Source organism: Pelophylax lessonae (assembly GCF_965119305.1).
Source record: "Pelophylax lessonae genome assembly, chromosome: 11".
Taxonomy (NCBI): domain Eukaryota; kingdom Metazoa; phylum Chordata; class Amphibia; order Anura; family Ranidae; genus Pelophylax; species Pelophylax lessonae.
In genome coordinates, this window is record NC_138778.1 from 91,937,518 (window position 1) to 91,962,309 (window position 24,792).

Below are 24,792 nucleotides of genomic sequence, written 5' to 3' on the forward strand. Positions count from 1 at the left end.
TAAAAAAAGAGTATTGACAATACAGTAACTGGAATACAATATTTTTCATTGTAGTGGTTTTTATTTACTGACAAAGGAGAACACATTTTTGCAGAAATGCTGAAAAGCTCATATAAAGAAAACAAAAAAGGAGAGGGGATAATGTCCAAATGAATAGTCCCAATATTAAGTGCAGAGATGTGAATCCACGTGCAAAATAACTTTCTTCCAGTGACACCAGGGAAAAGTGTAGGAAGGGGACACCCTTGTGCTCAGGTATAACAAGCAGCTTACCGAAATTCCGTGGCTGCTCAATTTAATGAGACAGCCTCTCCCAGCTAGTAGTAAACCAGTAGGTCAACCGATATCAAGCTCAGGTGCTTCGAAAGACTCCAAAAGCCGAAAGCCGTTTCCGGTGTGTTGTTAAACCGATCACATTAATATGTGGCACACTTGGAACTTCTCATATACTCCATTGAACGTAAAGCCATATGTAGAAAGAAACAGAGGCCCATAGCGTAATCCCGTAAACCAATACCCAGACGCCCAGAAGAAGTCTTTCTTATGACGAAACGTTGGCGATCCCAGACATAAACGTCCACACGCCCCCCAACGAAGCCGGCCGTTTATCCATATGCTGATCTGGAGACTTGCGGGACGCCGCGGTTAGATCCATGACCGGCACATACTACATGCCTGTTTTTGTCTTTTAAATTGTAAGTAGTTTTTTTAATAAATTTACCTATTGGTTTACGGGATTACGCTATGGGCCTCTGTTTCTTTCTACATATGGCTTTACGTTCAATGGAGTATATGAGAAGTTCCAAGTGTGCCACATATTAATGTGATCGGTTTAACAACACACCGGAAACGGCTTTCGGCTTTTGGAGTCTTTCAAAGCACCTGAGCTTGATATCGGTTGACCTACTGGTTTACTACTAGCTGGGAGAGGCTGTCTCATTAAATTGAGCAGCCACGGAATTTCGGTAAGCTGCTTGTTATACCTGAGCACAAGGGTGTCCCCTTCCTACACTTTTCCCTGGTGTCACTGGAAGAAAGTTATTTTGCACGTGGATTCACATCTCTGCACTTAATATTGGGACTATTCATTTGGACATTATCCCCTCTCCTTTTTTGTTTTCTTTATATGAGCTTTTCAGCTATATAATTGTATACTGATTTCAGCGCTGCACTTTTTGGTTTTTATTGTATTTTTTGAATCACTGTTAGTTGATTTTGTGCCAGCTGCTCACTATTGTTCTTAATCATTTGGTTTTCTGTCACATCTAGCGCGGAAATTTTTCTTCTATTTATATTTTTGCAGAAATACCTAAAACTTCCATTCTTAACACATAGTCCAAAAAAGCTAAGCAACTCTATACTAAGGGCTATGACAGCAGTCATCTTACCATCTCAATCAATTTTGCTTTTATTCAGGATTTAATTTTAATATAGTTTTTCCCTGCAAGCATCCATGACAAGGGGTAGAGCAGACGGATCAGCGGAACCAGGGCGCCGGTCGGAAGCGTCACAAAAAGGCAGATGACGATGATGAAAAATAATAAATTATTTTTTTAATATTAAAAAATAAAATAAAATGACAACCACACTCCCTGCACACTTACCTTTTAAGGCATGGGTGTCCAACCTTTTGGCTTCTCTGGGCCACATTAAATGTAGAGAAATTTTCTTGGGCCGCATATAAAATATATACTATAATTAAGGTATATAAGTAATAAAATGCTGCTGCGCCCTTCCCACGCCGCCACGCCCCCGCCGCACTAATTTAACACAACTAGAGGATGATCAAATGAAATGGAATCAGTATACAGAGGTTTACTTCTTCTGAGAGATAATAAAGGAACACTAACCACCATCACCACTTCAGTGATTTAAAGTGGTCATGGAGGTAGGAGTCAGAAACACTGCACATGCTCCCCTTCTCCCCCCCCCCCCTCCTCTCTGAGGCAGCCTCTGCCTACTGTTAGTTGGCAGCTGCTGTGGCCATGCCCCCGACCTGACTTCCTTCCTCCCCAGCAAAAAAAAATTGTCAGGGGGCAGTGGGCCACATTGCCTGGGGTACCGGGCCGCAGGTTGGACATGCCTGTTTTAAGCAAAGGGTGCCAGATGAAGCCTGCAAAAACTTACATCTCTTCTCCTCTTGGGAAGGAGATGGGTGGGCATTGAGAACAGTGTAAACAGCGCCGTTTGACTGCTTGTCAAACTCCCGGCCACCACAACAGGGTGCCAGTTCCCCGTTGTAAGCGTCTCATTGAAGAAGGCGGAAAAGCCGCGGCCTCAATTATCGGACGGCGCGGTAGTTCGTGCACTCGGGGGGGCGAGGAGCGCAAAGGGACCGGACATCTCCTGCAGTGCACCCCAGGCACCAGGTCACAAATTCTAGTCGCAAACCTGGCGCCCGGGGTTTGTCGAACCCTGTTTTAGAGGGACGGGAAGTCCCCTTCTAGCTCAGGAGAAGTCTTTTTGGCATTAAAATACAGTATGCAGAGCAAATGACAGCTCACCAAAAATATCCCATCAACAACTTTTAGGATGCAAAATTTTAGGTACACCCAAGACAGATAAGAATGAATTGACTTCTGACCAGAATGAAAAAACAATTGGGCAGGACCAAAAGCAATACATGAAATCAGCTGCTATCCCGCAATCTCTAAAGCATTCAAGGTAGTGCGTAATCCCATCCTAAACACTTGAGAAGGGGTAAGGTGACTCAATATATTTTTATTTGTATAATTCTATCCCTAGAAGCTGTAACAGAACTTTTATAAGTATCTGTGAATTCAGTCCAGTCTTCATCAGTAGGCTGAATACTCAACTCGGACCAACAGGCCTGTGCAGCCACAAAAATCTAGGATTAGAATCTGCCATTGGAGTAAAGTAGTAGTCATAGATTTAATTTAGTGTTTTCTAAGTCATTTTTCCAATGGGGCCATCCGTAGCGGGAGTGAAAATGAGCCAAATTGCACTCCCAGGGCATGCCAAAGCTGAAAATAAAAATAAAAACAAACAGGAGGGAGGAAGATCAAAATCCTCTCTCTGTTGGACAAAGGACGTAGTACGTAGTATTGCCACTCCTGGGCAGGTATCTGTCTCCGGAATATGTTATGTAAAGTTTTCAAGGAGAAAACTATAGTGGCTTCAGTAATGGTACAGGCATTATGTGGAGAGAGGTGTAGCCAGTAATGCACCTCAGCCAACTGAAAGGTTAAGTAATATAAATAATAATTTGGAAAGGCCAATCCAGCCAGGTGAGATAGTAGCTTTATAATTTCTAGGGCTATTTTGGGAGCACCTGTGCATAGGAAATCAATTTGCTTGACATCTATTGAGATGTTTAATGAGTAAATGATTTGAAAATGCAAAACATCCTTTCTAATTTTCTTCAACTAGTATCAACTTATCTGTATGAACTGTTCAAAGGGAAGAATAATGTTTGTCTGTTAAAATACCTTGAAAAAGTTCTAAATTTCCATTGTGTACTTAGTAAAATGAATATTCTAGATAGATAATCCTGTGGGTTATCTAATAATAATGTATTGTAATTTTGATATAGTTTCCTAAATGTTCTGTGCTCTTTCTCCAGCTTCTAGCAGTGTTCCGGTTTTCTGTCCTCCTCATGGGTTATGCTGTGTTTCGTCTACGCCACTGGTGGGCCATTGCTGTAAGTGTTCAGTCATATTATTGTAGCTAGTATCTACGTATAAATCTAATTCTAATCACCAGTGCAGTACCGCATCATCATATAAATGGTGTAGCGGTGATCAGGGACAGTATGAAAAAATAATTACATTTTTTTTTCTTTTTAACTCTGTGACCAGAGCAATATAGTGTTACCATAGTAACATTGTACTACTCTGGGGAAGTGATGAGGATTTTTTTCTTTTTTTGATTCATTCAGTTTGTTTTGTTGTGATTAGGTGTAATTGGCCAGAGCTAATCGCATGGTACAGATGGGCTGTGATTGTCCCAGTCTGTACCATGTGATCACATTGACCAATCACAGCTAGCAACACAATTTCCTCTTTTTTTTTTTTTTTTATTATTTATTTTTATTTTTCCCCCTACTTGCTGTTAAAATAGAACCTGTTAACCCTTTCCTGTTTGCCACCTGTATACAATTTGTTCTGGCAAATGCCCAGTGCTGGGAAAACATTAATCAATGTTTAACCACCTCAGCTCTGGTAGGTTTTACCCCCTTCCTGACCAGGCCATTTTTTGCGATACGGCACTGCGTTGCTTTAACTGAAAATTACGCTGTCGTGCGACACTGTAAATAAATAAAATTGGTCTTTCTCTTTCGTTCATTGACGGACACAGCTCCTGATTCTTCCTAATCATTGGGTTATACTGCCCCCTACAGGAATAGGACACTAGGCAGGAAAAAGCTTAATTACGCCTACAGGCAGTGCCAGGGGGTATACTATACACCCACACTCGGCTATAGGCACTTTGTTTTTTTTCTGCCTATTTAGGAGTAAGGACCTAGTTCTTTGCTGGGATATCTGGTCCTGGCAATTGTTTTTCTTTTTAAATAGATTTTTTCCTATCTTAGTTATTTTGTTCCTGTGAGAATCTACTATCAACTGCTGGACTGGGCGATGGACTGGATAATCTAGATCCAGAGGGTCCCCCTAGTCTGGCCAGGGAGTGCACACAGGCCTCAGCTCCGTGCTAGGTCGGCAGCGACATAGCCCCACTGGACTCGGGCTGGCCTGCGAGCTAAACGCCTCATGAGGGTGGCTGTTGCAGCGTTCCTCCTGGCTGACAGCCACTCACATTCCGATGGAACGGTGGTCTGTCAGGAGCAGTGCCCACCAATCTGTTCCTGGTATGGTAAGTAGCTTTTCATGGTGCACAACGAGGGGTTGAGCAGGGTTCCCCTGCTATCCTGGGGGTTGGTGAGTAGGGAAGGAATGTCCTCTGGGCTCCCTGCTGTAGTTGTTGGGCTGGGGGAGTGTATGGTTTGGCATGCCAAGTCCGCCTCCACTGAGGTGGGCGGCCCCAGTGAGCCTGATGGTTTGGCATCCATGGGTCCACCCCTCAATCGGCCAGATCCAGCCCCATAATTTCGGCCGCGGCTTTGCGGCGTACTGGTCGGCAGCTATGTGGTGCGGCACCAGTGAGGGTGGCTGAAGCCACTACCCTCCATTTGGGCATCCGCCCTCCCCTTCGCTGCCCCTGGTTAGTTGGCTCCACTGAGGCTCGCAGCTGGGCAGCCGCAGAAATTTAGGCCGCAACTTGTGGCCTACTCGGCCCTACGGCCGAGTCGGCCTCCATTGGGAGGTGGACCCATTGAGCCTGGTTGGGATGAGTGCACTTGCGGCTGGGCCTTCACACAAATTGAGGCTGCAGGTTGTGGCCTACTAGGCCATGCGGCCAGCTTAGCACCTCCCTTGGAAGGGGTGGCGCTGTGGGGGCAGTTTTATTTTTGATGGCAACCATGGTGCCATTATTGTGGAGGGCACCTACCCCTTTTAGCGCTGAGGGACCATCAGGATACCCTGCCTGTGCGTCCGTGTCATGGCAGATGGCCCCTTTTAAGGGGGCTATTTCCTCTCGTGCGGGCCTCTATGGAGGGGCTCGGAGGGGGGACCCCCTTGTTTTTTTGCGGGTTCTAGTAGGTGATCCATTTGTGTACCCTGGGTCGGCGGCCCTCCCCTAATTATATTTTTCCGGGTGACCTTGGTATATAGCGTCCACCACCCTCTCCTGCCTCGTCTGTCCATCAGATCCTGAATCTGTTTCGGCCGCCGCAGATGCGAGTCACCCTACTGGGTCTACGTCCACGCAACCTGAGTACTCAGACAGTGAGGATGTTTCCTCTGCTCCTCTAACTATACATGAAAAGGCGCTGGTGGATACACTGATTGTGTCAGAGCGTGAAATTTTAAACATGGCGGAGATGCTGCGTTGGAGGCGCTGGTCCCTTTTGGCACCACAGATCCTCCACTGTAGCAGGGGTGTTCCCCTTTCCCGCTTACTTTGACAACATTGTCACATAACAGTGGGGTTTTCCAAAATGTACTCTTGTGGTCCCTAAGCATTTTGCTATGTGGTATCCTTATAAGGATTCCCTGATTAAAAAGTGGACAATCCCACCTATAGTGGACTCGCCAGTTTCCAGGTTAAATAAAGGTACCTTCATTCCGGTTGAATCCTTGGCCTTTAAAGATCCGGTTGGTAGAAGAGCGGAGGCTCTGGCTCGCCATATGTTTCACTATGGCTGGTACGGCTTAGGGCGGGACCTGGAGGGGTAGCTGCTTCCCCCTGCCTTTGCGGAGCTGGTGGACCAGTTAATCCAGGGGCTACAGTTTATCTGTGATGCCTCTTTGGATGTGGCTCCTTTGATTTTAGGCTGTCTGTATCAGCAGTGGTACTTCCGCTTCTTATCTGGCTGGCAATGCTAGTCTGCGGACCAGACTTCTAAGAGGGCCTTATATGATCTCCCCTTTGTGGGGAATCGCCTGTTTGAAGCTTTCTTGGATGACATCATTGAGGGACTCACAGGGGGGAACTGAAGGCAAGGAGCCCCGTCATAGGAGGCCTTATTCGTCCCTCAAGGGATAAAAGTCCTTCAGGGTCTCCCCCGGAGGTTCCAAAAGGACCTGGTCTGGCAAGCCACGAGGGGCTCTTCCAGACCTGCGAACAAGGCTTCCTCTGCATGAATGTATGTGGGGTGGGGGGGACGACTTTTTGCTAATTTCCGAATCCATGGACCTCTCTGGTACAGGTCAAGTGGATCCACAAAGTCATTCGGTCCAGCTACAAGATCCAGTGGGCTGATGGTTTCGGCTTCGGAATGTTTTTAGGGGTTTTACTCAAACCTGTTTACAGTTCCCTGCAAGGAAGGCAAGGTACAGAAGTTCTGAATGGAGTCAATTGCAACAATAGTGGCGTCCTTACATATGGGGTATTTTCTCGCTTCTGTCGACATTAAGGGCGCCTACCTTCACATTCCAATATGTGCCTGTCACCAGCGCTTCTTCCGCTTTGCCATGGGCAAGGCGCGTTATCAGTTTGGGGCATTTACCTTTTGGTCTCGCCTCTGCTCCTTGGGTCTTCACAAGTGTTGGCCCCGGTAATAGAATTGTTGCGTCAGCGGGAAGATCGCGGTACTTGGGTTACCTTGGCGATCTTCTGCGAGCAGAGTCTCCCACTGCTCTGATGGACACCTTGGTGATTGCTCTGCGATCTCTGAGGGAGTTTGGTTGGATTCTGAACCTTCAGAAGTCTGCTCTGGTTCTGTCCACAAAACTAGGCTATCTGGGTGGATTCGGCCTCAGCCAGAGTGTTGCTTCCTCTAGAAAAACTCCATAAATTGCAGGAGGGAATTCAGCTTCTTTTGACCAGCAGACGGTCATCCCTCCGGGCTTACATGTGGGTGCTGGGCCTTACGGTGTCTACCTTGGAGGCGGTTCCATTTGAATAGTTCCACACGAGATCTCTGCAAAAAGATTCTTGTGATATGGGACAAGAATCCACAGTCTCTAGAGGGGAATTAGTTCTAAGGCACCTCGAAAGGGAAATCCTTCTCCCCCTGTACTGGGCAGTTGTCACCACGGATGCCAGCCTGTCGGGATGGGGAGGCATCCTCGGCACAGCTCGTGCTCAGGGGGTCTGGACTCGGGAAGAGTCCAGACTGCCAATCACTGTACTGGAATTCTGAGTGATTGGACTTTGTCTGGATCATTGGCCAATTCATTTCAGGGACGTCCGGTACGAGTTCAATCGGACAGTGCCACAACCGTGGCCTATGTCAATCACCATGGGGGCACAAGAAGTGTCCTGGCGGATCGGGAAGTAGCTGGCATTCTGAGGTGGGCAGAACGATCGTTCTAGCCCTCTCTGCTGCACACATTCCATAAAAGGTATAGAGGTTTGTGGCATGGTCTCGGGATGCCATGGCAGATGCATTAGTGGCTCCTTGGCGTCCGTATCTGATTTATGCCTTTCCCCCTCTCAAACTTCTGCCAAGACTCCTGTGCAGGATCGAGGCAGCAAGGGATTACAGGTCTTTCTAGTGGCTCCAGACTGGCCTCGCCAGTCTTAGTACGTTGATCTGGTACGGCTGGTTGCCGATACTCCTTGGAGGCTTCCTCTCAGGAGAGATCTACTGTCCCAAGGACTAATCTTCCATCCTGCTTTACAGTCACTGGTTTTAACCGCTTGTCTGTTGAAAGCCAGGTGCTGCAGGATAGAGGTTTGTCTGAATCGGTGATTCCTACGCTGTTAAAGGTTAAAAATAGTATTTGGAAGACGTATGCTGCCTGGTGTGAGTCTTTTGGGGTTCTCTCTCGCTCCTTTTTGGTGGCTCGGATCTTGGCTCTTCTCCAACGGCGGGTTGAGCAGCGCCTGGCCTTGAGTACCATCAAGGGCCAGGTTTTCGGCCTTGGCGGATTTCTTTCAACATCCATTGGCCACACATTCCTTTGTGCGTACCTTTTATCCAGGGAGCTTGACACTTGGTTCCTCCAGTGCAGTCTCCATTACCGCTGTGGGTCCTCAACTTGGTGTTGTCTTGTCATTCACCTTGCATGTTGGTTTACAGAGCTAAGGTGGTTCTTCATCCCTGTCCGTTGTTCCTTCCAAAGGTCATCTCTGATTTCCATTTGAATGAAGATATTGTGTTGCCTTGCCCATGTCCCAGGCTTAGACATCCTAAGGAAATTGCTCTGCATTCCTGGATGTGGTTCGGGCAATTAGGGTGTACCTGGAAGCTACAGAGTCTTTTAGGAAGTCAGACTCACTATTTGTACTCATGTTTGGACCTCAAAAAGGGTTGGCCGCTTCTGCTGCGACCATTTCCAGATGGATCAGACAGTGATTTAGACCTATTCGATTAGGGGTCAGGTTCCTCCTTTCCCTGTTAATGCGGTAGTATACTCCGCTATTTTACTTTTACCTACAGGTAAGCCTATAATAAGGCTTACCTGTAGGTACAATTAATATGTCCTAAACCTTCATGGTTTAGGAGATTATTCGCCCTGCATGCAGCCACTGACTTCAGCGGCGCATGCGCTCTGAAGGTCCGGCGGACCTTTGGAGCTCCTTGCCGGTCCTTGCCAGAAAGTGAAACTCGCGCGCACATGCTCCACTCACAGCGCCGGAGCTGCAGAACCAGGAAGAGACGCCGAGGCAACATGACAGCTCCCTTAGCATTGTCCAGACGACCGTGTCGGGGCTTCGTTTTAAGGTGAGTATTTCATAATGAGCTAGTATGCGATGCATACTAGCTCATTATGCCTTCGTCCTGCAGGTTTTTTTTTTTTTCTGAGTATACAACCGCTTTAAGGCCCACTTTACTCGGACGCTTTGCCTCCTGGGCCTTCCATCATCGGGCATCAGTGATGCAGGTTTGCAAGGTGGCCATCTGGTCGTCTGTGCATACTTTCACAAAGTTTTAAAAAGTGGATGTGTTGGCATCTGCGGATGCTTCTTTTGGCCGCAAGTTTTTGCAGGCTGCGGTTTAGAGGACCTGGTTCTCTTTGAGGGTGTATTGTTTTTTCAGGTGAGCTCCAGTTGTTTTGATTGAGCTCCATAGCCTTGGGAATTTTTTTCTGCTTTTTTCCCACCCCTTATGTTTGACACTGCTTTGGGACATCCCAATGGTTAAGAATCAGGAGCTTTGTCCATCAATGAACGAAAAAGAAAATTGAATTTTTGACTTGCGGTAAAATACATTTCTCTGATTTTCATTGACGGACACAGCACCCACCTCCTTTTGTGGAGTTGGCTTTCTTCTGACACTGCTTGTAACAAAACTGAGTGCCTATAGCTGAGAGTGGGTGTATACCCCCTGGGACTGCCCAAAGGCATAGTCAAGCTTTTTCCTGCCTAGTGTCACTCTCCTGTAGGGGGCAATATAACCCAATGGTTAAAAATCAGGAGCTGTAACCGTCAGTGAACATCAGAGTAGTGGATTTTATGGTAAGTCAAAAATCCAATTTTTTATTTTATTTTTTTTTCGCTGCAGATAGAGCTTTCTTTTGGTGGTATTTGAATACCTTCCGCTTTTTCATTTTTTTTGTGATTTTAAAACAAAAAAAGAACCACAATTTTTTGAAGAAAAAAAAAATTATATATTTGTTTATAAAACATTTCCAATAAAAAAAAATTTAAAAATCTAATTTTTTTCATTAATTTAGGCCACTATGTATTCTGCTACATATTTCTGGTAAACAAAAATCTATTAAGTGTATATTGATTGTTTTGCGCAAAAGTTATAGCGTCTACAAACTATGGGATACATTTATGGACTTTTAATTTTTGTTTTTACTAGTAATTGCATGATCAGCGATTTTTTTTTTTTTTTTTTTTTTTTTTTTTTTTTTTTTTTTAGCGGGACTGGGACATTGCGGCAGACAAACTGACATTAGGTGACACTTTTTGGGGACCAGTGACACCAATACAGTGATCAGTGCTAAAAAAAAAAAAAATGTATGTATGCAGGCATGTTCTGGTTGACTGACGGATAAGGAGATCAGGAATCTCAGTACCAGCCTACTCCTGTTGAGCATGTAATTTTTAGCCAAAAAATATTTTATTTTTAAATACATTTTTAATATTATGTCATCCCAAGCCAGTCTGTAAAATTATAAGCATTGTTCTTTAACATTTTGAAATCTAAAATATACACACTTGATTATCGAACGAACTGTGCTGATATATCAAAACGCATATTTTGGGGTCCCTGTTCTCAGGAAAAAAAAAAATGTAATTATTGAAAATATTTGGACTATTATGAACTTCAGAACATGTTATTGCATTAAACAAACTACAATTTTTTTTTCAATTTTTGATCTTCTAATAAAAGAAATCTGAGCTGGGTATTTATTAAAAACCAAAAAAATTTTTGCAGGCAAAATAGTCAATAGGTTGTACAGTTAACCCATGCGTACGAAAATGGCTAAACGTATCTAGGTTTCCATTACCCCTGCTCGTAAAAGGGTTAATAAATCTCAGTGGGTCACGTCTAAATTTACACACAATGGGGTTGAGTTACTTAGCCACTTGGGGACTGCCTACCGCGGATATACTGTGTTCTGTCTGTGATGATAGACACATTGCTTAGTGAAAACATTGAACAGTGCACACAGTTAACCCTTTGATTGCCCCTAATTATTAACCCCTTCCCAGCCAGTGTCGTCAGTATAGTGACAGTGCATTATTTTAGCACTGATTACTGTATTCGTGTCACTGGTGATGTCAATTGGTCATTGATAGTTAGCTCTTATGTTACACTGCTAACCCAATGGAGCACAACATACAGGAAAACCCAGACAAAGTCAACAGAGAGGCCAACCAAACAATCCTTGTGGAGGAGCAGTCCCACAGCCAAACAGGCCAAGGCAGGCATACAGAGTCAAGAGATGGACTGAAGTTTAGGGTATGCGGCTGGCAAATTTAGAAGCAATTCCAAGTTGATGCCAGAAGTTACTCTGAAACATGGAATAGCCAGATAGCAGACCACCACCTTTAATCAAGCACAGTCTCAATGCACTGACCTCAGTTTAAAGTTCACCTTTACAGAAAAAAAAATAAATGCACATATTTTTTAAAAACACAAATGTGCATTTTTTTTTTTCCTGCAGAAGCCTGGAAAGCATTGCACCCATGATCGGTAGATCATGGATGCTATGTGGGTTCCTGCTAACCTGTGATCTGGCTTTTAGCCTGTATTTCTATACAGGCTTTCTTTTTGAAAGGTGGAGGACATGTCAGTGGACTACAAGAGCACTCCAGTGGACTACAAGAGCACTCCTCAGCAACCCCGCTGCCCACTGAAACTACAAGTCCATCTGCCATGTTGGACGATGGGACTTGTAGTTTACTCATTCACTAGTTCAATAATACTATGAAACATACACTATCTTGAGGTGGTGTCATGGGTGTACCCATTTGGTAAGGTGTGGCACACTCCAAATTATACTGAAATCACAATTGGACTGAAACAACATGGACTTTATAGGCACAAATAAAATAATTTCATAATTTATTAGAAATGATTAAAAAGTGTTTGTTTAAAACAATACAATACACATACTTAATACATAAACCTATAGCCACCATATGGTGGGTACAATGTATAACACACCGTATCAACACCTAGGAGACCAAACTGCATAGATCCCACACTCAACCCCCCCATTAAAGGAAGGTCAAGACCCAAGCCACAGAGAAAGAGAGCGAGGGGGAACCCTAAGGGACTCACACCACGAAATGTACGTTTTCCATGTAGGATGGTAGATCTTTCTAGAGGTAGACTTCCTGGCTTTCAACAGCGTATAAATCACCGACGCAGACAAACCCCTATCCTTCAGCACCTAACTTTCAACAGAAAATCCTTCAAAGCCAGCGACTGTAAAGCAGGATGGAAGATCGGCCCTTGGGACAGCAGATCCTCCCTAAGAGGTAGTCTCCAAGGGACGTCGGTGACCAGCCGCACAAGGTCGGCTTACCAAGACCAGCGAGGCCAGTTCAGAGCCACTAGAATGACTGGAATCCCTTCTGCCTTGATCCTGCACAGCAGTCTTGGCAGAAGTTTGAGGGGAGGAAAGGCGTAAATCACCAAGACGATACTGGCCTTATGGGGCCACCAGTGCCTATGTGGCGTCTGCCAGAGAATCCTGTGACCGTGTCACAAACCTGCACCTTTCTGTTGAGCCAAGACACCAACAGATCCACCTCGAGGGTTCCCCACCAGAGACACAGCTGATGAAACCCCTCCAGATGACGGAACCATTCCCCCTTGATCCAACGCCTGCCAACTGACATAGTCCGCCTCCAATTTTCCACACCTGGAATGTGTATGGCGGAGAGGGCTAGAACAAAACGTTCTGCCCACCGTAGAATGCTGGCTACCTCCAGAGCCGCCAAGACACTTCTTGTGCCCCCTGTGGCGTTGTCCCGTTGAATTTGCACTGGACACTCCTGAAGACGATCTGTCCAATGATCCAAACACAGTTCTTCCAGTGTCCCGACCCCCTGAGCAGTGTCCTGGCCTATGACGCCTCCCCACCTGAACAGGCTGGGGAAGGAACGCTCTGGCTAGAGCCGAGTCCAGAGTCGGCCCAGTTAGTCTAACTTTGCGGAAGGATTTACAGCAGACTTCTGAAAATTCAGAAGCCAGCCGAAATCCCTCAGAGTCCCTATAGTGATTTCCACATTGTCCACCAACGCAGTAGGGGACTCTGCTCACTCACTATCTTAGAATTCAGGGTGCATGGTCGCAGACCTAGCAGGGTGAGCCACGTCCGCGGCAGCCGAATCAGATTCAGGATCTGAGGAGACAGGTGAGGCAGGAGAAGGTGGGGGGTGCTTTTTGCTAGCCCGCCACCCAAAAACCACCTCCACCCGGGACACAAAGGACTGCGTCAGTGCATAGAGGGTTGGGACCTGGAGGGCTCCGCAGCCTCTGAGAGGGGTGGGAAAACATGCTCCAAGACTCAATAAGTCACAAGGGGGACCCCCTCAAAAAAAGTGAAAAATACTGCTAAGGGACACCCCCACCGCTCTAGCAGCACCACCCAGTTGCCAGTAACAGAGCACCAATCGATCCTACAGCAGAGAGGGAGAGGACCCTACCAGACTTACCACCCCACAGAACAAGCATCGGCAGCACCAGAATAATCTGCACTCCACGTGCAGTGTCCAGGGAGTGAAAAGACCCAGGAGTCAGCACCAGGGGATGAGGAGGGGCTCCCACAGCCGAAATCACTGCCCAGAAAGGCTCCACTGTCATAGCCACTGCTATTTCCAATGCCAGGCTACCTCAAAATGGCAACCAGACTTCACAAACATGGCCGCTGTGCATTACAAGGCAGCACCACAAAGCTCCCAGGGACCCTGGAAGGATCCCTAGGCCTCAGAAACAGGCACAGGCAAGAAGGGGGGGGGCCCTGGCAGGTGCCCCCACCAGGTACAGCCCCCCCTCCCCCCACCATGCCCACAGCTGGTCACTGGCTTTGCACTGCCATTGCCAGTACAGTACCCTGCCCCAGCCCCACCACACACCAAGTTTAGGTGGTGGAGGGCTAGGAGACCCACAGGGACCACCAGACACAGAGGGATGCCTAATGGGGAGGGGAACCCGGGGGTCAGACTGTCCCATGGAGGCGCCCACGTCCACCCCAGAACCCTCCAGGGGGCGAGGGGGGACAGCTACTTATCATACCAGAAACCCGTCAGGCACCGCACCAGACAGAACCTCCTCTCCATCCAAATGGGGGGCTGTCGGCCAGGAGGAACACTGCGGCGCTGGGCAAAAACCAGTCGTATGCGACCTCATGAGGCGTTTAACTTGCAGGGCAGCTCCCGTCTGGTGGGGCTATGCCGCGGCCGACATAGCGTGGAGCTGAGACCTCGCAGTGCTCGCTGGCCAGGCTGGAGTGACTACTGGATTTAGATTATCCAGCCCGCCGCCCAGTCCGGCAGTTGATTGTAGATCTTGTAGGAAAAAATAGAAAAAATCTATCTAAAAGGAAACAAATTGCCAGGACCAAGGATCCCAGCAAGGAACTAGGTCCTTACTCCTGACTAGGCAGAAAAAAAACACCCAAAGCAGAGGGGGATGGGGGGTACTTCCTGGGACTATGGGACCCCTGGCCCCTGGGCAACCATAGGCATAGTCAGTCTTTTTTTCTGCCTAGTGCCCTACTCCCGTAGGGGGCAGTGTAACCCAGTGGTTAAGAAGATCAGGAGCTGTGTCCGTCAATGAAGGAAAGAGAAAATATGTTTTATTACTCAAATTGGTACATTATTTATCAGTGATCATTAACCTGTCATATGCCCAACTTTTTTTGCTAATCAGCAAAATCTTCATTGTTGGTGTATGTTATCTGTGCCCCAAAACAGTTCCTCTTCTTCCATTGTAGCCCAGGAAGGTCAAAAGGTTGGACAACCTTGCTTTTAAAGCATGTTTATTTGGATCAGGTTTAAAGCTGTGCTGCAGCGCATAGAAATGTCCAGAAGGTGGCTCAAAAGAGTGTGTGGCTCCAGCAAGTATAGGCCCACCAAACGCTGCCGGAAAGGGGAAGCAGCTAGCAGTCTGCAACTAATGTTTGGCCATGAGGGGATCAAGGATCATTGCACTTTGGGTTTATTCACACATTCAGCCATGGGTGGTAAGAATAGGCAGTTAAGTCTAAGTTTTTACACTGTACTGCAAACTACAATCCTGTTATAAAATAATGTTGTCTTTCAGATTTCAACCTTGGTGACCAGTGCATTTCTTATTGCTAAAGTCATAATGTCACAGGTGAGTGTACAATGAAGAAAAAAAATGCAATACATTTATATTTTCCTAAGTTTTATGCTGCTAAAGACCCTGCAGGTACAGAAAAATACCTCTTGATCTGCCAGAAATGCACTCAGCTTCCAAGTCCTGTAGTGGGCTGACAACACACAACCTTTTTGTGGACAAAGTGGTGTCAGCTCTCTCAATAGTCTTTTGCTAAACTACTAAACCACCGCTACTCGTAGATTTGTATGACCTAAAATGTGATCATCCTGTAATCCATGATAACAGCCATGAGGGCACTTTGAGATAGCTACTAATGTGTGCAAAAGACACAGGACAGCTCTGAGTTTCTGTCATAATCTCTGATTTTGTTTTCTTTTTTTATGAATTTATCAAACAGATATAACAAAACACTTTTCTCATTTTTTGCTCAATGTACCACTGGAGCAGGAAGCAAATAGGAAAAGTTCCTTGTTTAGACCTACATACACTTCAGTCAGTTTGGGATTCAATTTAGGGATTATGTTGCAAGGTGTCACATTTGTGTCACTATAAAGCAATTGTTACATAACTTTATTAATGTCATTGGTAGGGCTTGTATTTCAGTGAAAGTGACAGTTTCCCTTTAAAATGGTTAAGTCAACACAATAAAAACATCCCATCTCCTCTGAGCCCTGACACCGTAGTCAATTTACGTGCCTATGTCATCCACAGCTCTGCCCTTCTCTGTGCTCTCCTCCCTCCCTCCCTGCCTGTCTGCTCTGTGTCAGTGCCCGCCCCCTCCCCTCCTGCTGCTATTATAACTACATTAAAAACATCCCATTCCCTCTGTAACATAACGTTATGTGACCCTGTGTCTGTGTAATAAAAATATATGGATATGTACCTATATCAGAGCATCTCCCGGCACTCACATGATGGCGTGGCTCTCTCTTCTGCCCATCTTCCCTTATAACCCTACTCCTCATTGTCAGTCCTCAGTTTTGTGCTAGTGTCCTTAGGTGGTGGACCTCTTCTCCTTCACAGGGAAATCCCTCTAAACTTAACTAGTTGTTTTATTTTGCTTTATTATTTTATCTTTTGAGTTATTCAGTCAACTCCTCACTGCCTTCTGATTCCAAAAATAGAAGCAGTGCATCCAGTTTAGTGCAGGTTTCGTAAACCCAAAGAGTCATCTCAGGACCCCATGCTGTGGGGGCAGCCTGTAATGTTGCTGTGCACTGAATCCTGCATGGGTGCTCACCATGCAACTTAGTGCAAAGCATATAGTCAGTTACAGGGTAATATACAGGTCAAGGGCCATGGTCCATCCCTTTTGGAACCCAGTACCTGAAGGCCCCTTTGGGGTATGCCCAACGAGAAGAGTGAAGCGTGGACATATATACAGTTGAACTGATCTGGTTCAGTGTCGTGGACAGGTAAGATGGGGGGTCAATCAATTTTTTTCAATTCACTGCAGTTTAACCTTTTCAAATTTGGCGCTAAAACTCAACCACTCAGAGCTTAGCTTAAGTTGGATGACCAGGTGTAACATCACACCACAGGTCGCGCTATTTACCACCACTTCTGTCTGGAACTCTTTTATGGTTCTCAGGCCCTCCACCATGAGTATTTGTTGTAGAACAGCCTACACCCAGGTTGCTGCTTTCTGGACATATTTACCCTATATTCTGCATTGTACTCCGTGAGTACCCCACATGCATGGGAATACTCTCACATGTAGCAATGGCGGAGACCAGACGCATCTTGCCCTGGAGCAGGAATTGCCTCTAACACCAGTATATGCATCCAATTCTAACTATATTTCAGGCACACAACAAGCAGCCTACCTGACAAAAATGTATTTTTCTGCATCTTTGTTACAATGCCTCAGACAAATAACCACTTAAGGCTCGGTTCACACTATTGCGATGCGGGAAGGCTGCGAATTCGCAGCCTGTTCCCGCATCGCACACGCACCCCCGGCAGTTCACACTGCCATATGCGATCCGCTGGGGGTGTCAATGTAATCTTAACGACACCCCCAGTTTGATCGCATATCGCAGTGCGATCGTGCAGTTCGCACAGGATCGGATCGCACAAGTGTGAACCGCTGTGCGATCCGATCCTGATGCGGCAGCAAAAATGCCTCCTGTGCGTCTTTGCTGCGGGTGCGGTGCGAATTTAGCCATACAAACTGTATGGCTAAACTCGCACCGCACAGCTGATCGCATGTCATGTCGGAGCAGTGCGCTCCGACATGACATGCGAACCCGGCACACGCAGAAGTGTGAACCGGGTCTCAATCTTTGCCCAATAATGCGATACCTTTGCTCCTACTCCCGTTTCTCTGCATGAGTCCGATCTTAATATGCCTGCATGAGACATGGCACACACACAGCAGGGACTGAAGAGGATTTTGAGGCAGTATTAGAGGAAACTGGAATATTTGTGTTCCCCAGATTGCTACTATATTGCAGAGGCAGCGTCACACAACATGCCTTGCTAACATTGAAAAGTTTCTGCTGTCCGCAAAAGCAGTGGCATTGTGCAACCTGATTTTCCTATGTCTCACCATGCCCCCTTGAGTACAAGGAGCCCTGCAAAATCTTTAAAGGCATTCCCTGTTCATGACCAAATAGAATATACAATTTATGATGATTTGGTCACTTCAGAAAAGATGTTCACCCCCCCCCCCCCCCCCCCAAACCCTATCCAATTGAAAAAAGAATTCACATAAAAGTGGTCTGTTCTGCTGTCTCAGTAATATCTAAATGTTCCTTTTGAAGATGTTCCTTCTTTCAAAGATTCTGCACATAGAAAATTTTAGACTTTCTTGAAGGCTCCCTTTACTTTTTCAGGCAAGTCTCACAGCAATTTCAGTATATGAAACTGCAGCTAACTGGACTAGGGCAAGGAACAACCAACATGACCTTGTTTTTCAGGCTTGTGCTTTAATTGAGCATTTACACCAATTGCCTTCTGCTCTGCTTTGTTTTGTGTGGATGCCCTTGATGATGTCGTGAGACAAATTTCCAGAACAGCTCTAATACCTATTTACGTGTGCAGATCCTTGTGGCTAAAAGCCAGGACAACTAAAACTTGTAGAAAGTGCCTTACAAGTGTGGCATTTTCAAGGAAGACATTTGTTTGGAGAGGTATTTTGACCAGTCCATAAATTATTTCACACTAGGGAAAATTTTACTTCATAAAACCTCCCTGTATAGGAGCCTCTTCCTTCCACTGCAATGCCCATCAAGTCTTTCCCCAATGCCCTCTTCCCTCGTTGAAAAGAGTGGGGGATCATCTGTTACAGCTTGCCTTTCTCTGGGTCACAGATGTCCTAGACTTATGGGTTCTGTGATTTCAGAGGGGTTTAATGTGTTCAAAACTCTCTCTAATTTCCCCTTACCATTTTCTTCTCTCAAATCAACCAAATACTGCCCAAGGACAGTCAGACTTGCAGAATTCCCTGAACAATCACTTCCCACAAAGAAGTTGTGTCAATACCTCCACAAGACTTGTTCACGGTACCAAAGCTTAGCAGGGTTGGAGGAATATTTGACCTATTCTGGAGGTAAAATCCAGCAACAAATACCTTCAAATTCCCACATCTTGCATGGAATCCAGAGGGTTGGTAATTGGTACTTTTTGAGACTTGGGAAGTACATGACATCTGTTGATATCGAAGATGGCTGTTTGTATGTTCCCATTTATTCACCTTATCAGCATTTTTTGTGCTTTCCAGTGACAATCACTTCCTATTTGTCACGCTGTCCTATGGCCTATCCTCTCCTCCAAGAGTATCCATATCACCACTTCTTGCACTTTTCAGAACTCGGGGCATTTAGGTCACCGGCTGTCCGGAAAACCCATCTAGGTCAAAGTCTATTTGGACAACCTTTTTCTAAAATACTCATGTACAGTACCTTCCAGCTGTCAGCAAACATCCACAGGACAATTCAGATGATTCAGGCTTGATTGGATTATCAATTTAAAAAAATCTCTTCAGTTTTCTCTTTGCTTGGAATGCTTGAGTATGATCCTGGACACATCCCAAGCAAAGCTTTTCCTTTCAGAAAAGAAAATTATTAGGGAATATGGTCATCTCTGGAAGCTAAGCTCCCTATCAACCTAAAGATCAGAGCAGTCCTAAGGGGTATGCAACACTGGAGATTAGTTTCCTGAGTATTTTGGCGCCAGGCCTCTGTAGGTCAGCTGTGTAAGACTGTTTACCTGCTCCTCCCGTTCATACTTTTTCAAATTCTAAAAGGTGGATGTCCAGTCTAATGTGAATGCAACTTTGAGCCACAAGATTCTTGCAGCGATTCTCTGAAATTGGGTCTGTTGACCTTGTTGTTGTTGGGCCTATTGGCTGCTGCCAAGTTGTTGCCCTTCTCATTCTCAGTCAGAGGCTCTATGAATACTTTGCCTGTGTCCTCTACTGTACTCCAAGATAAAGAATTTACAAAGAAGTAAAATTCCTCTTTTCTCTTTCGTTCATTGACTGACACAGCTCCTGATTCTTCTTAACCATTGGTTATACTGCCCCCTACAGGAGTAGGACACTAGGCAGGAAAAAGCTTGACTACGCCTATGAGTAGTCCCAGGGGGTATACACCCACACTCTATAGGCACACACAGCTATAGGCACTCTTCTGCCTAGTCAGGAGTAAGGACCTAGATCCTTGTTGGGATCTCTGGTCCTGGCAATTTTTCTTTTCTTTTTAAATGGATTTTTTCCTTTCTTTGTTATTTTGGTCCTGTGAGAATCTGTGATCAATTGCCGGACTGGGTGACAGACTAGATAGTCTAGATCTAGAGGACCCCGCCCCCCAGTCTGGCCAGTGAGCATGCGTAGGCCTCAGCTCCACGCTAGTTTGGTCACAACGTAACCCCACTGGATGGGGGCTGGCCTGCAAGTTAAAAGTCTCGCGAGGGCACATACGACCTGGCCTCGGCCTGAGTCGCAGCGTTCCTTCTGACCACCGGCCACCCACATCTCGATGGAGCTGTGGTCTGTCAGGAGCGGTGCCCACCCTGTTCCTGGTATGGTAAGTAGCTGTCCCCCCTCTACCCATGGAGGGTTTTTGGGGTGAACGTGGACCCCTCCCTGGGACAGTGGGACCCCCGAGTTCCCCCTCCCCCAGCTCTCTAAAAATTTGGTGGTTACTGTAGGTCTTCAGGCCCCCCCCCCCCTTTTACGCCGGGACCTGGAGGGGAAATGGCTTTCCCCTGTCTTTGCGGAGCTGGTGGGTCAGTTAATCCAAGGGCTACAGTTTTTCTGTGATGCCTCTTTGGATGTGGCTCTTTTGATTTTAGGCTGTCTGTATCAGCAGTGGTCCTTCGGTGTGTTATCTGGCTGGCAATGCTGGTCTGCGGACCAAACGTCTAAGAGGGCGTTATCTGATCTCCCCTTTGTGGGGGATCGCCTGTTTGGAGCTTCCTTGGATGACATCATTAAGGGTCTCACAGGGGGGAAGAATACTCTACTCTTCTTCCGCAGGCTACCGAGGTCAAGGAGCCCCGTCATAGACCTGGGCCATTCTTCTCGGCTCATAAGGGGCTTTTTTGCATCCCTCAAGGGATAAAAGTCCTACAGGGCTTCCTCTGGAGGTTCCAATAGAGCCTGGTCTGGCAAGCCACAAGGGGCTCTTCCAGACCTGTGGACAAGGCTTCCTCTGCATTAGGAGTGCTCGCACCCGTATCTGGGGTGGAGGGGACGTCTTTTTGCTGATTTCCGGATCCGTGGAATTCTGGTACAGGTCAAGTGGGTCCACAAAGTCATTTGGTCTGGCTACAAGATCGAGTTTGAGTCTTTTCCTCCGGAAAGGTTCTTCCCTTTCAACCTACCCTTGTCCCAGGATCACTTACGGGGTCATTTTGGGGCAGTGCAAGACTTGTTACTTCATGGGGGGATTGTCCCGGTTCCGGCTTCTGAATGTTTTTTCAGGGGTTTTACTCAAAACAGTTCCCTGGAAGTAAGGCAAGGTACGCCCAATTCTGGACCTCAAGGCGCTAAACTTTCTTTTGTGGGTATAGAAGTTCCAAATGGAGTCCATTAGCATGGTAGTGGCATCCCTTCATCTGGGGGATTTTCTCACTTCTATCGACCTCAAGGATGCCTAAATTCACATTCCAATATGTGCCAGTCACCAGTGCTTCCTCCCCTTCGCCGTGGGCGTGGAGCATTATCAGTTTGTGGCGCTTACCTTTGGTTTCCCCACTACTCCTCGAGACTTCACGTAGTGTTGACCCCGGTGCTAGCATTGTTGCATCAGGGAGGGATCGTGGTACTTGGGTACCTGGATGATCTTTTTCTGCGAGCAGAGTCTGACTGTTCTGATGGACACCTTGAATGCAATCTCTGAGGGAGTTTGGTTGGATTCTGAACCTTCGGAAGTCTGCTCTGGTTCCGTCCACAAAACTGGACTATCTGGGTGGATTTGGCCTCAGCCAGAGTGTTGCTTCCTGGAAAAACTCCAGAAATTGCAGGTGGGAATTCAGCTTCTGTTGACCAGCAGACGGTCATCCCTCCGGGCTTGCATGCGTGTGCTTGGCCTGATGGCGTCTACCTTCGAGGCGGTTCCGTTTGCACAGTTCCCCACAAGATCTCTGCAAAAAGAGATTCTGGTGAAATGGGACTAGAATCCACAGTCTCTAGAGGTGGCTTCGTTCTCTGGCACTTCAACAGGAAAATCCTTCTCCCCCTGTACTGGGTGGTCCTCGGCACAGCTTGTGCTCAGGGGGTCTGGACTCGGGAGTCCAGACTGCCGATCAATGTACTGGAACTTCGAGCGATCAAACTTTGTCTGGATCATTGGCCAATTCCTCTTCAGGGGTGTCTGGTATGAATTCAATCAGACAGTGCTTCGGTTGTGGCCTATGTCAATCACCATGGGGGGCTCGAGGGTCCTGGCGGAAGTAGCTGGAATTCTAAGGTGGGCAGAATAATCGTTCCAGCCCTCTCTGCTGTACACATTCCATGGAAGGTACAGAGCTTTGTGGCATGGTCTCAGGATCCTCTAGCCAACGTCGCAGATGCATTAGTGGCTCCTTGGCATCAGTATCGTCTAATTTATGCATTTTCCCCTCTCAAACTTTTGCCAAGACTCCTGTGCAGGATCGAGGCAGCAAGAGATTCCGGTCTTTCTGGTGGCTCCAAATTGGCCTCGCCGGTGTTGGTACGCCGATCTTTTACCGCTGGTCGCTGATGCTCCTTGGAGACTTCCTCTCAGGGAAGATCTGCTGTCTCAGTAACTAATCTTCCATCCTGCTTTACAGTTGCTGATTTTAATGGCCTGTCTGTTGAAAGCCAGGTGCTGAAGGATAGAGGTTTGTCTGAATCGGTGGTTCCTACACTGGTAAAGATTAGAAAATCTACCTCTAAGGGGCGTGGCCGGATGTGAGCGAGGGTAGACGTGCCGGACCGGAGCTCTCTGTTAATCCTGCAACTTACCTCCGTTTTCGGTGTGCGGTGGGGCTGCTCTCCTATACCATCTTGTGGGGGAAGCTCTCAGGTCTCCAGCGATGCCATCCTCGACCCCCAAAACCGGCCCGGCAGCCGCCACAGGACCAGCGCCAGACCCGCTCCGTCAAGAGCCAGGGCTCAGGCTCCGCCTCCGCCATCTTGGCGCCAACGTCTTCACGGAGGAGCGGCGGTACGGGTGCAGGCATGGAGTCACAGAAGCCTACGGACCCCATGCTCTCCGGCACTTTTCAGGGACAGGCTCCGGAGGTAGCTGCGGACCAGCGGGCGATCACAGCCCCCATCCTGGAAGCCATCGATGCTTGTAAAGCGGCGTTGATGGTGCGCATAGATCACCTGGCATTGGAGTGCACGCTCATCCGCCATGACCTGGACAAGTTCAGGGGGAGACTCACTGCTGCAGAGGATCGCATCTCGGAGGTGGAAGACAGCTCACACTCCCATGGCACTCAGCTGGCTGAACTACAGGACATTGTGAAATCCTTGCAACACCGAGCTGACGATGCGGAGGATAGACAGCGCCGGAATAATGTAAGGGTGGTGGGGCTTCCTGAGGGGCTGGAGGGGAAAAAGCCTGCCACATTTGCGGAGCAGTTCTTTAAACAACTGCTCTCTCTGGAGAATTTACCCCCCACGTATGTGGTGGAAAGGGCTCATAGAGTGCCAACTGGGGCCAGGCCCCCTGGAGCCCCCCCCCCCCCCCCCGTCCGTTCCTGGTGAAGTTCCTCAATAACAGGGACAGAGACATGCTCCTCTCGGAGGCGCGGAAGCACCCTGAACTTCGCTTTGAGAATGCACGTGTCATGCTATTCCCCGATTTCTCAGCGGAGACACAACGCCGCAGACGTTCCTTTACTGATGTCAGGAAGCGCCTAAGGGCCAAGGAACTTATCTATAGTATGCAATATCCTAGCAGGCTCAGAGTGCAGTACAAGGGCTCGGTGAAATTCTTTGACACTCCTCAAGAGGCTTCGGACTGGCTGGATAGCTTGTGATGGGTCCTGACTGCCAGTGCTCTCGGCTAGCTGCCCTTTGGATGTGGTCCGTTTTTTTTCTTTTTTGTTTTCCTGTTGTACGCTGCCCCTGTTGATTTTATCCTCCTGTCATACCATTCCTTCTGGATGTCTACGGCTTGTTGATGGTGTAGGGATGTCTACTTTTGGGGTCCCCTATCCTGCGATCTGGAGACTGCTTATTGGAGGAGGGGGGTGTCGTGTTGCCCTCCTTGCACACCGGGTGATCCGGTCTCATCAGAGACTCCATCGGAACTGTAAGAACATCTTCTATACCGGACTGTTGCTCACATTGGAGAACTGACATGTGTCACTGTTTTTTTGGGCAGTTTGGGATTGAAGCCGCATACCAGACTACGTTTTTCATTTTTTTTTTCTTATTTCACGTTTTGGGAAAACTCGTTTTTGTTCAGCTTTCCCTTTTTCTTTGTTTGTTGGGGGGGTTGTTCTGGTATAATGGCATGGGGAGTTCTGCACCAGCACCTGTTTTTGTTTGCTCATGTGTATTTTGAGGGGGTAATTTATGGGTCCCTTTTTTTTTTTTTCATCCTGCCCATAGCCCTTACCTGGGCTCTGTGTAATTTTTTTCTCGATTCCCATGGCTGACAATATAAGACTTCTCTCATGGAATGTGAGGGGCCTGAACAATAAGTTCAAACGCGCCAATGTCTTTCAGTATTTAAAGCTCATTAAGCCACATGTCATCCTCCTGCAGGAGACCCACCTTGATGGGAACATGATTTTAGCTCTCCGTAGGCCGTGGATACAGAGGGCATTTCATGCCACATACTCCACTTATGCTAGAGGGGTCTCCATTCTCATTAGTAAATCTATCCCATGTTCGATCCAGCGGGTGATCTCTGATCCAGGGGGCAGATATGTGGCTGTACTTTTGGATATGTACTCCGTTACCATGCTGTTGGTCGCTGTTTATGTGCCTCCACCTTTTCAGATACAACTGCTATATGATTTAACTGATAAGTTGGCTGAATATATGCATTTACCTGTGTTGTTTATGGGTGACTTTAATGCCATCCTGGATGCTACCTTGGATACTTCCAACCCCAATAGAC

At 47.1% G+C, this 24,792-nt stretch overlaps 1 protein-coding gene across 2 annotated transcripts in view; it reads left to right on the plus strand.

The window, feature by feature from the left end:
- Positions 1-24,792, plus strand: part of STARD3 (StAR related lipid transfer domain containing 3) — a 171,810-nt gene that overhangs the window by 27,281 nt on the left and 119,737 nt on the right. For both annotated transcript variants that reach the window (XM_082271203.1, XM_082271204.1), the window contains exons 3-4: positions 3,584-3,661; positions 15,203-15,256. In XM_082271203.1, the coding sequence (XP_082127329.1) occupies positions 3,584-3,661; positions 15,203-15,256 (132 nt within the window). The remainder of the gene's footprint in view (positions 1-3,583; positions 3,662-15,202; positions 15,257-24,792) is intronic.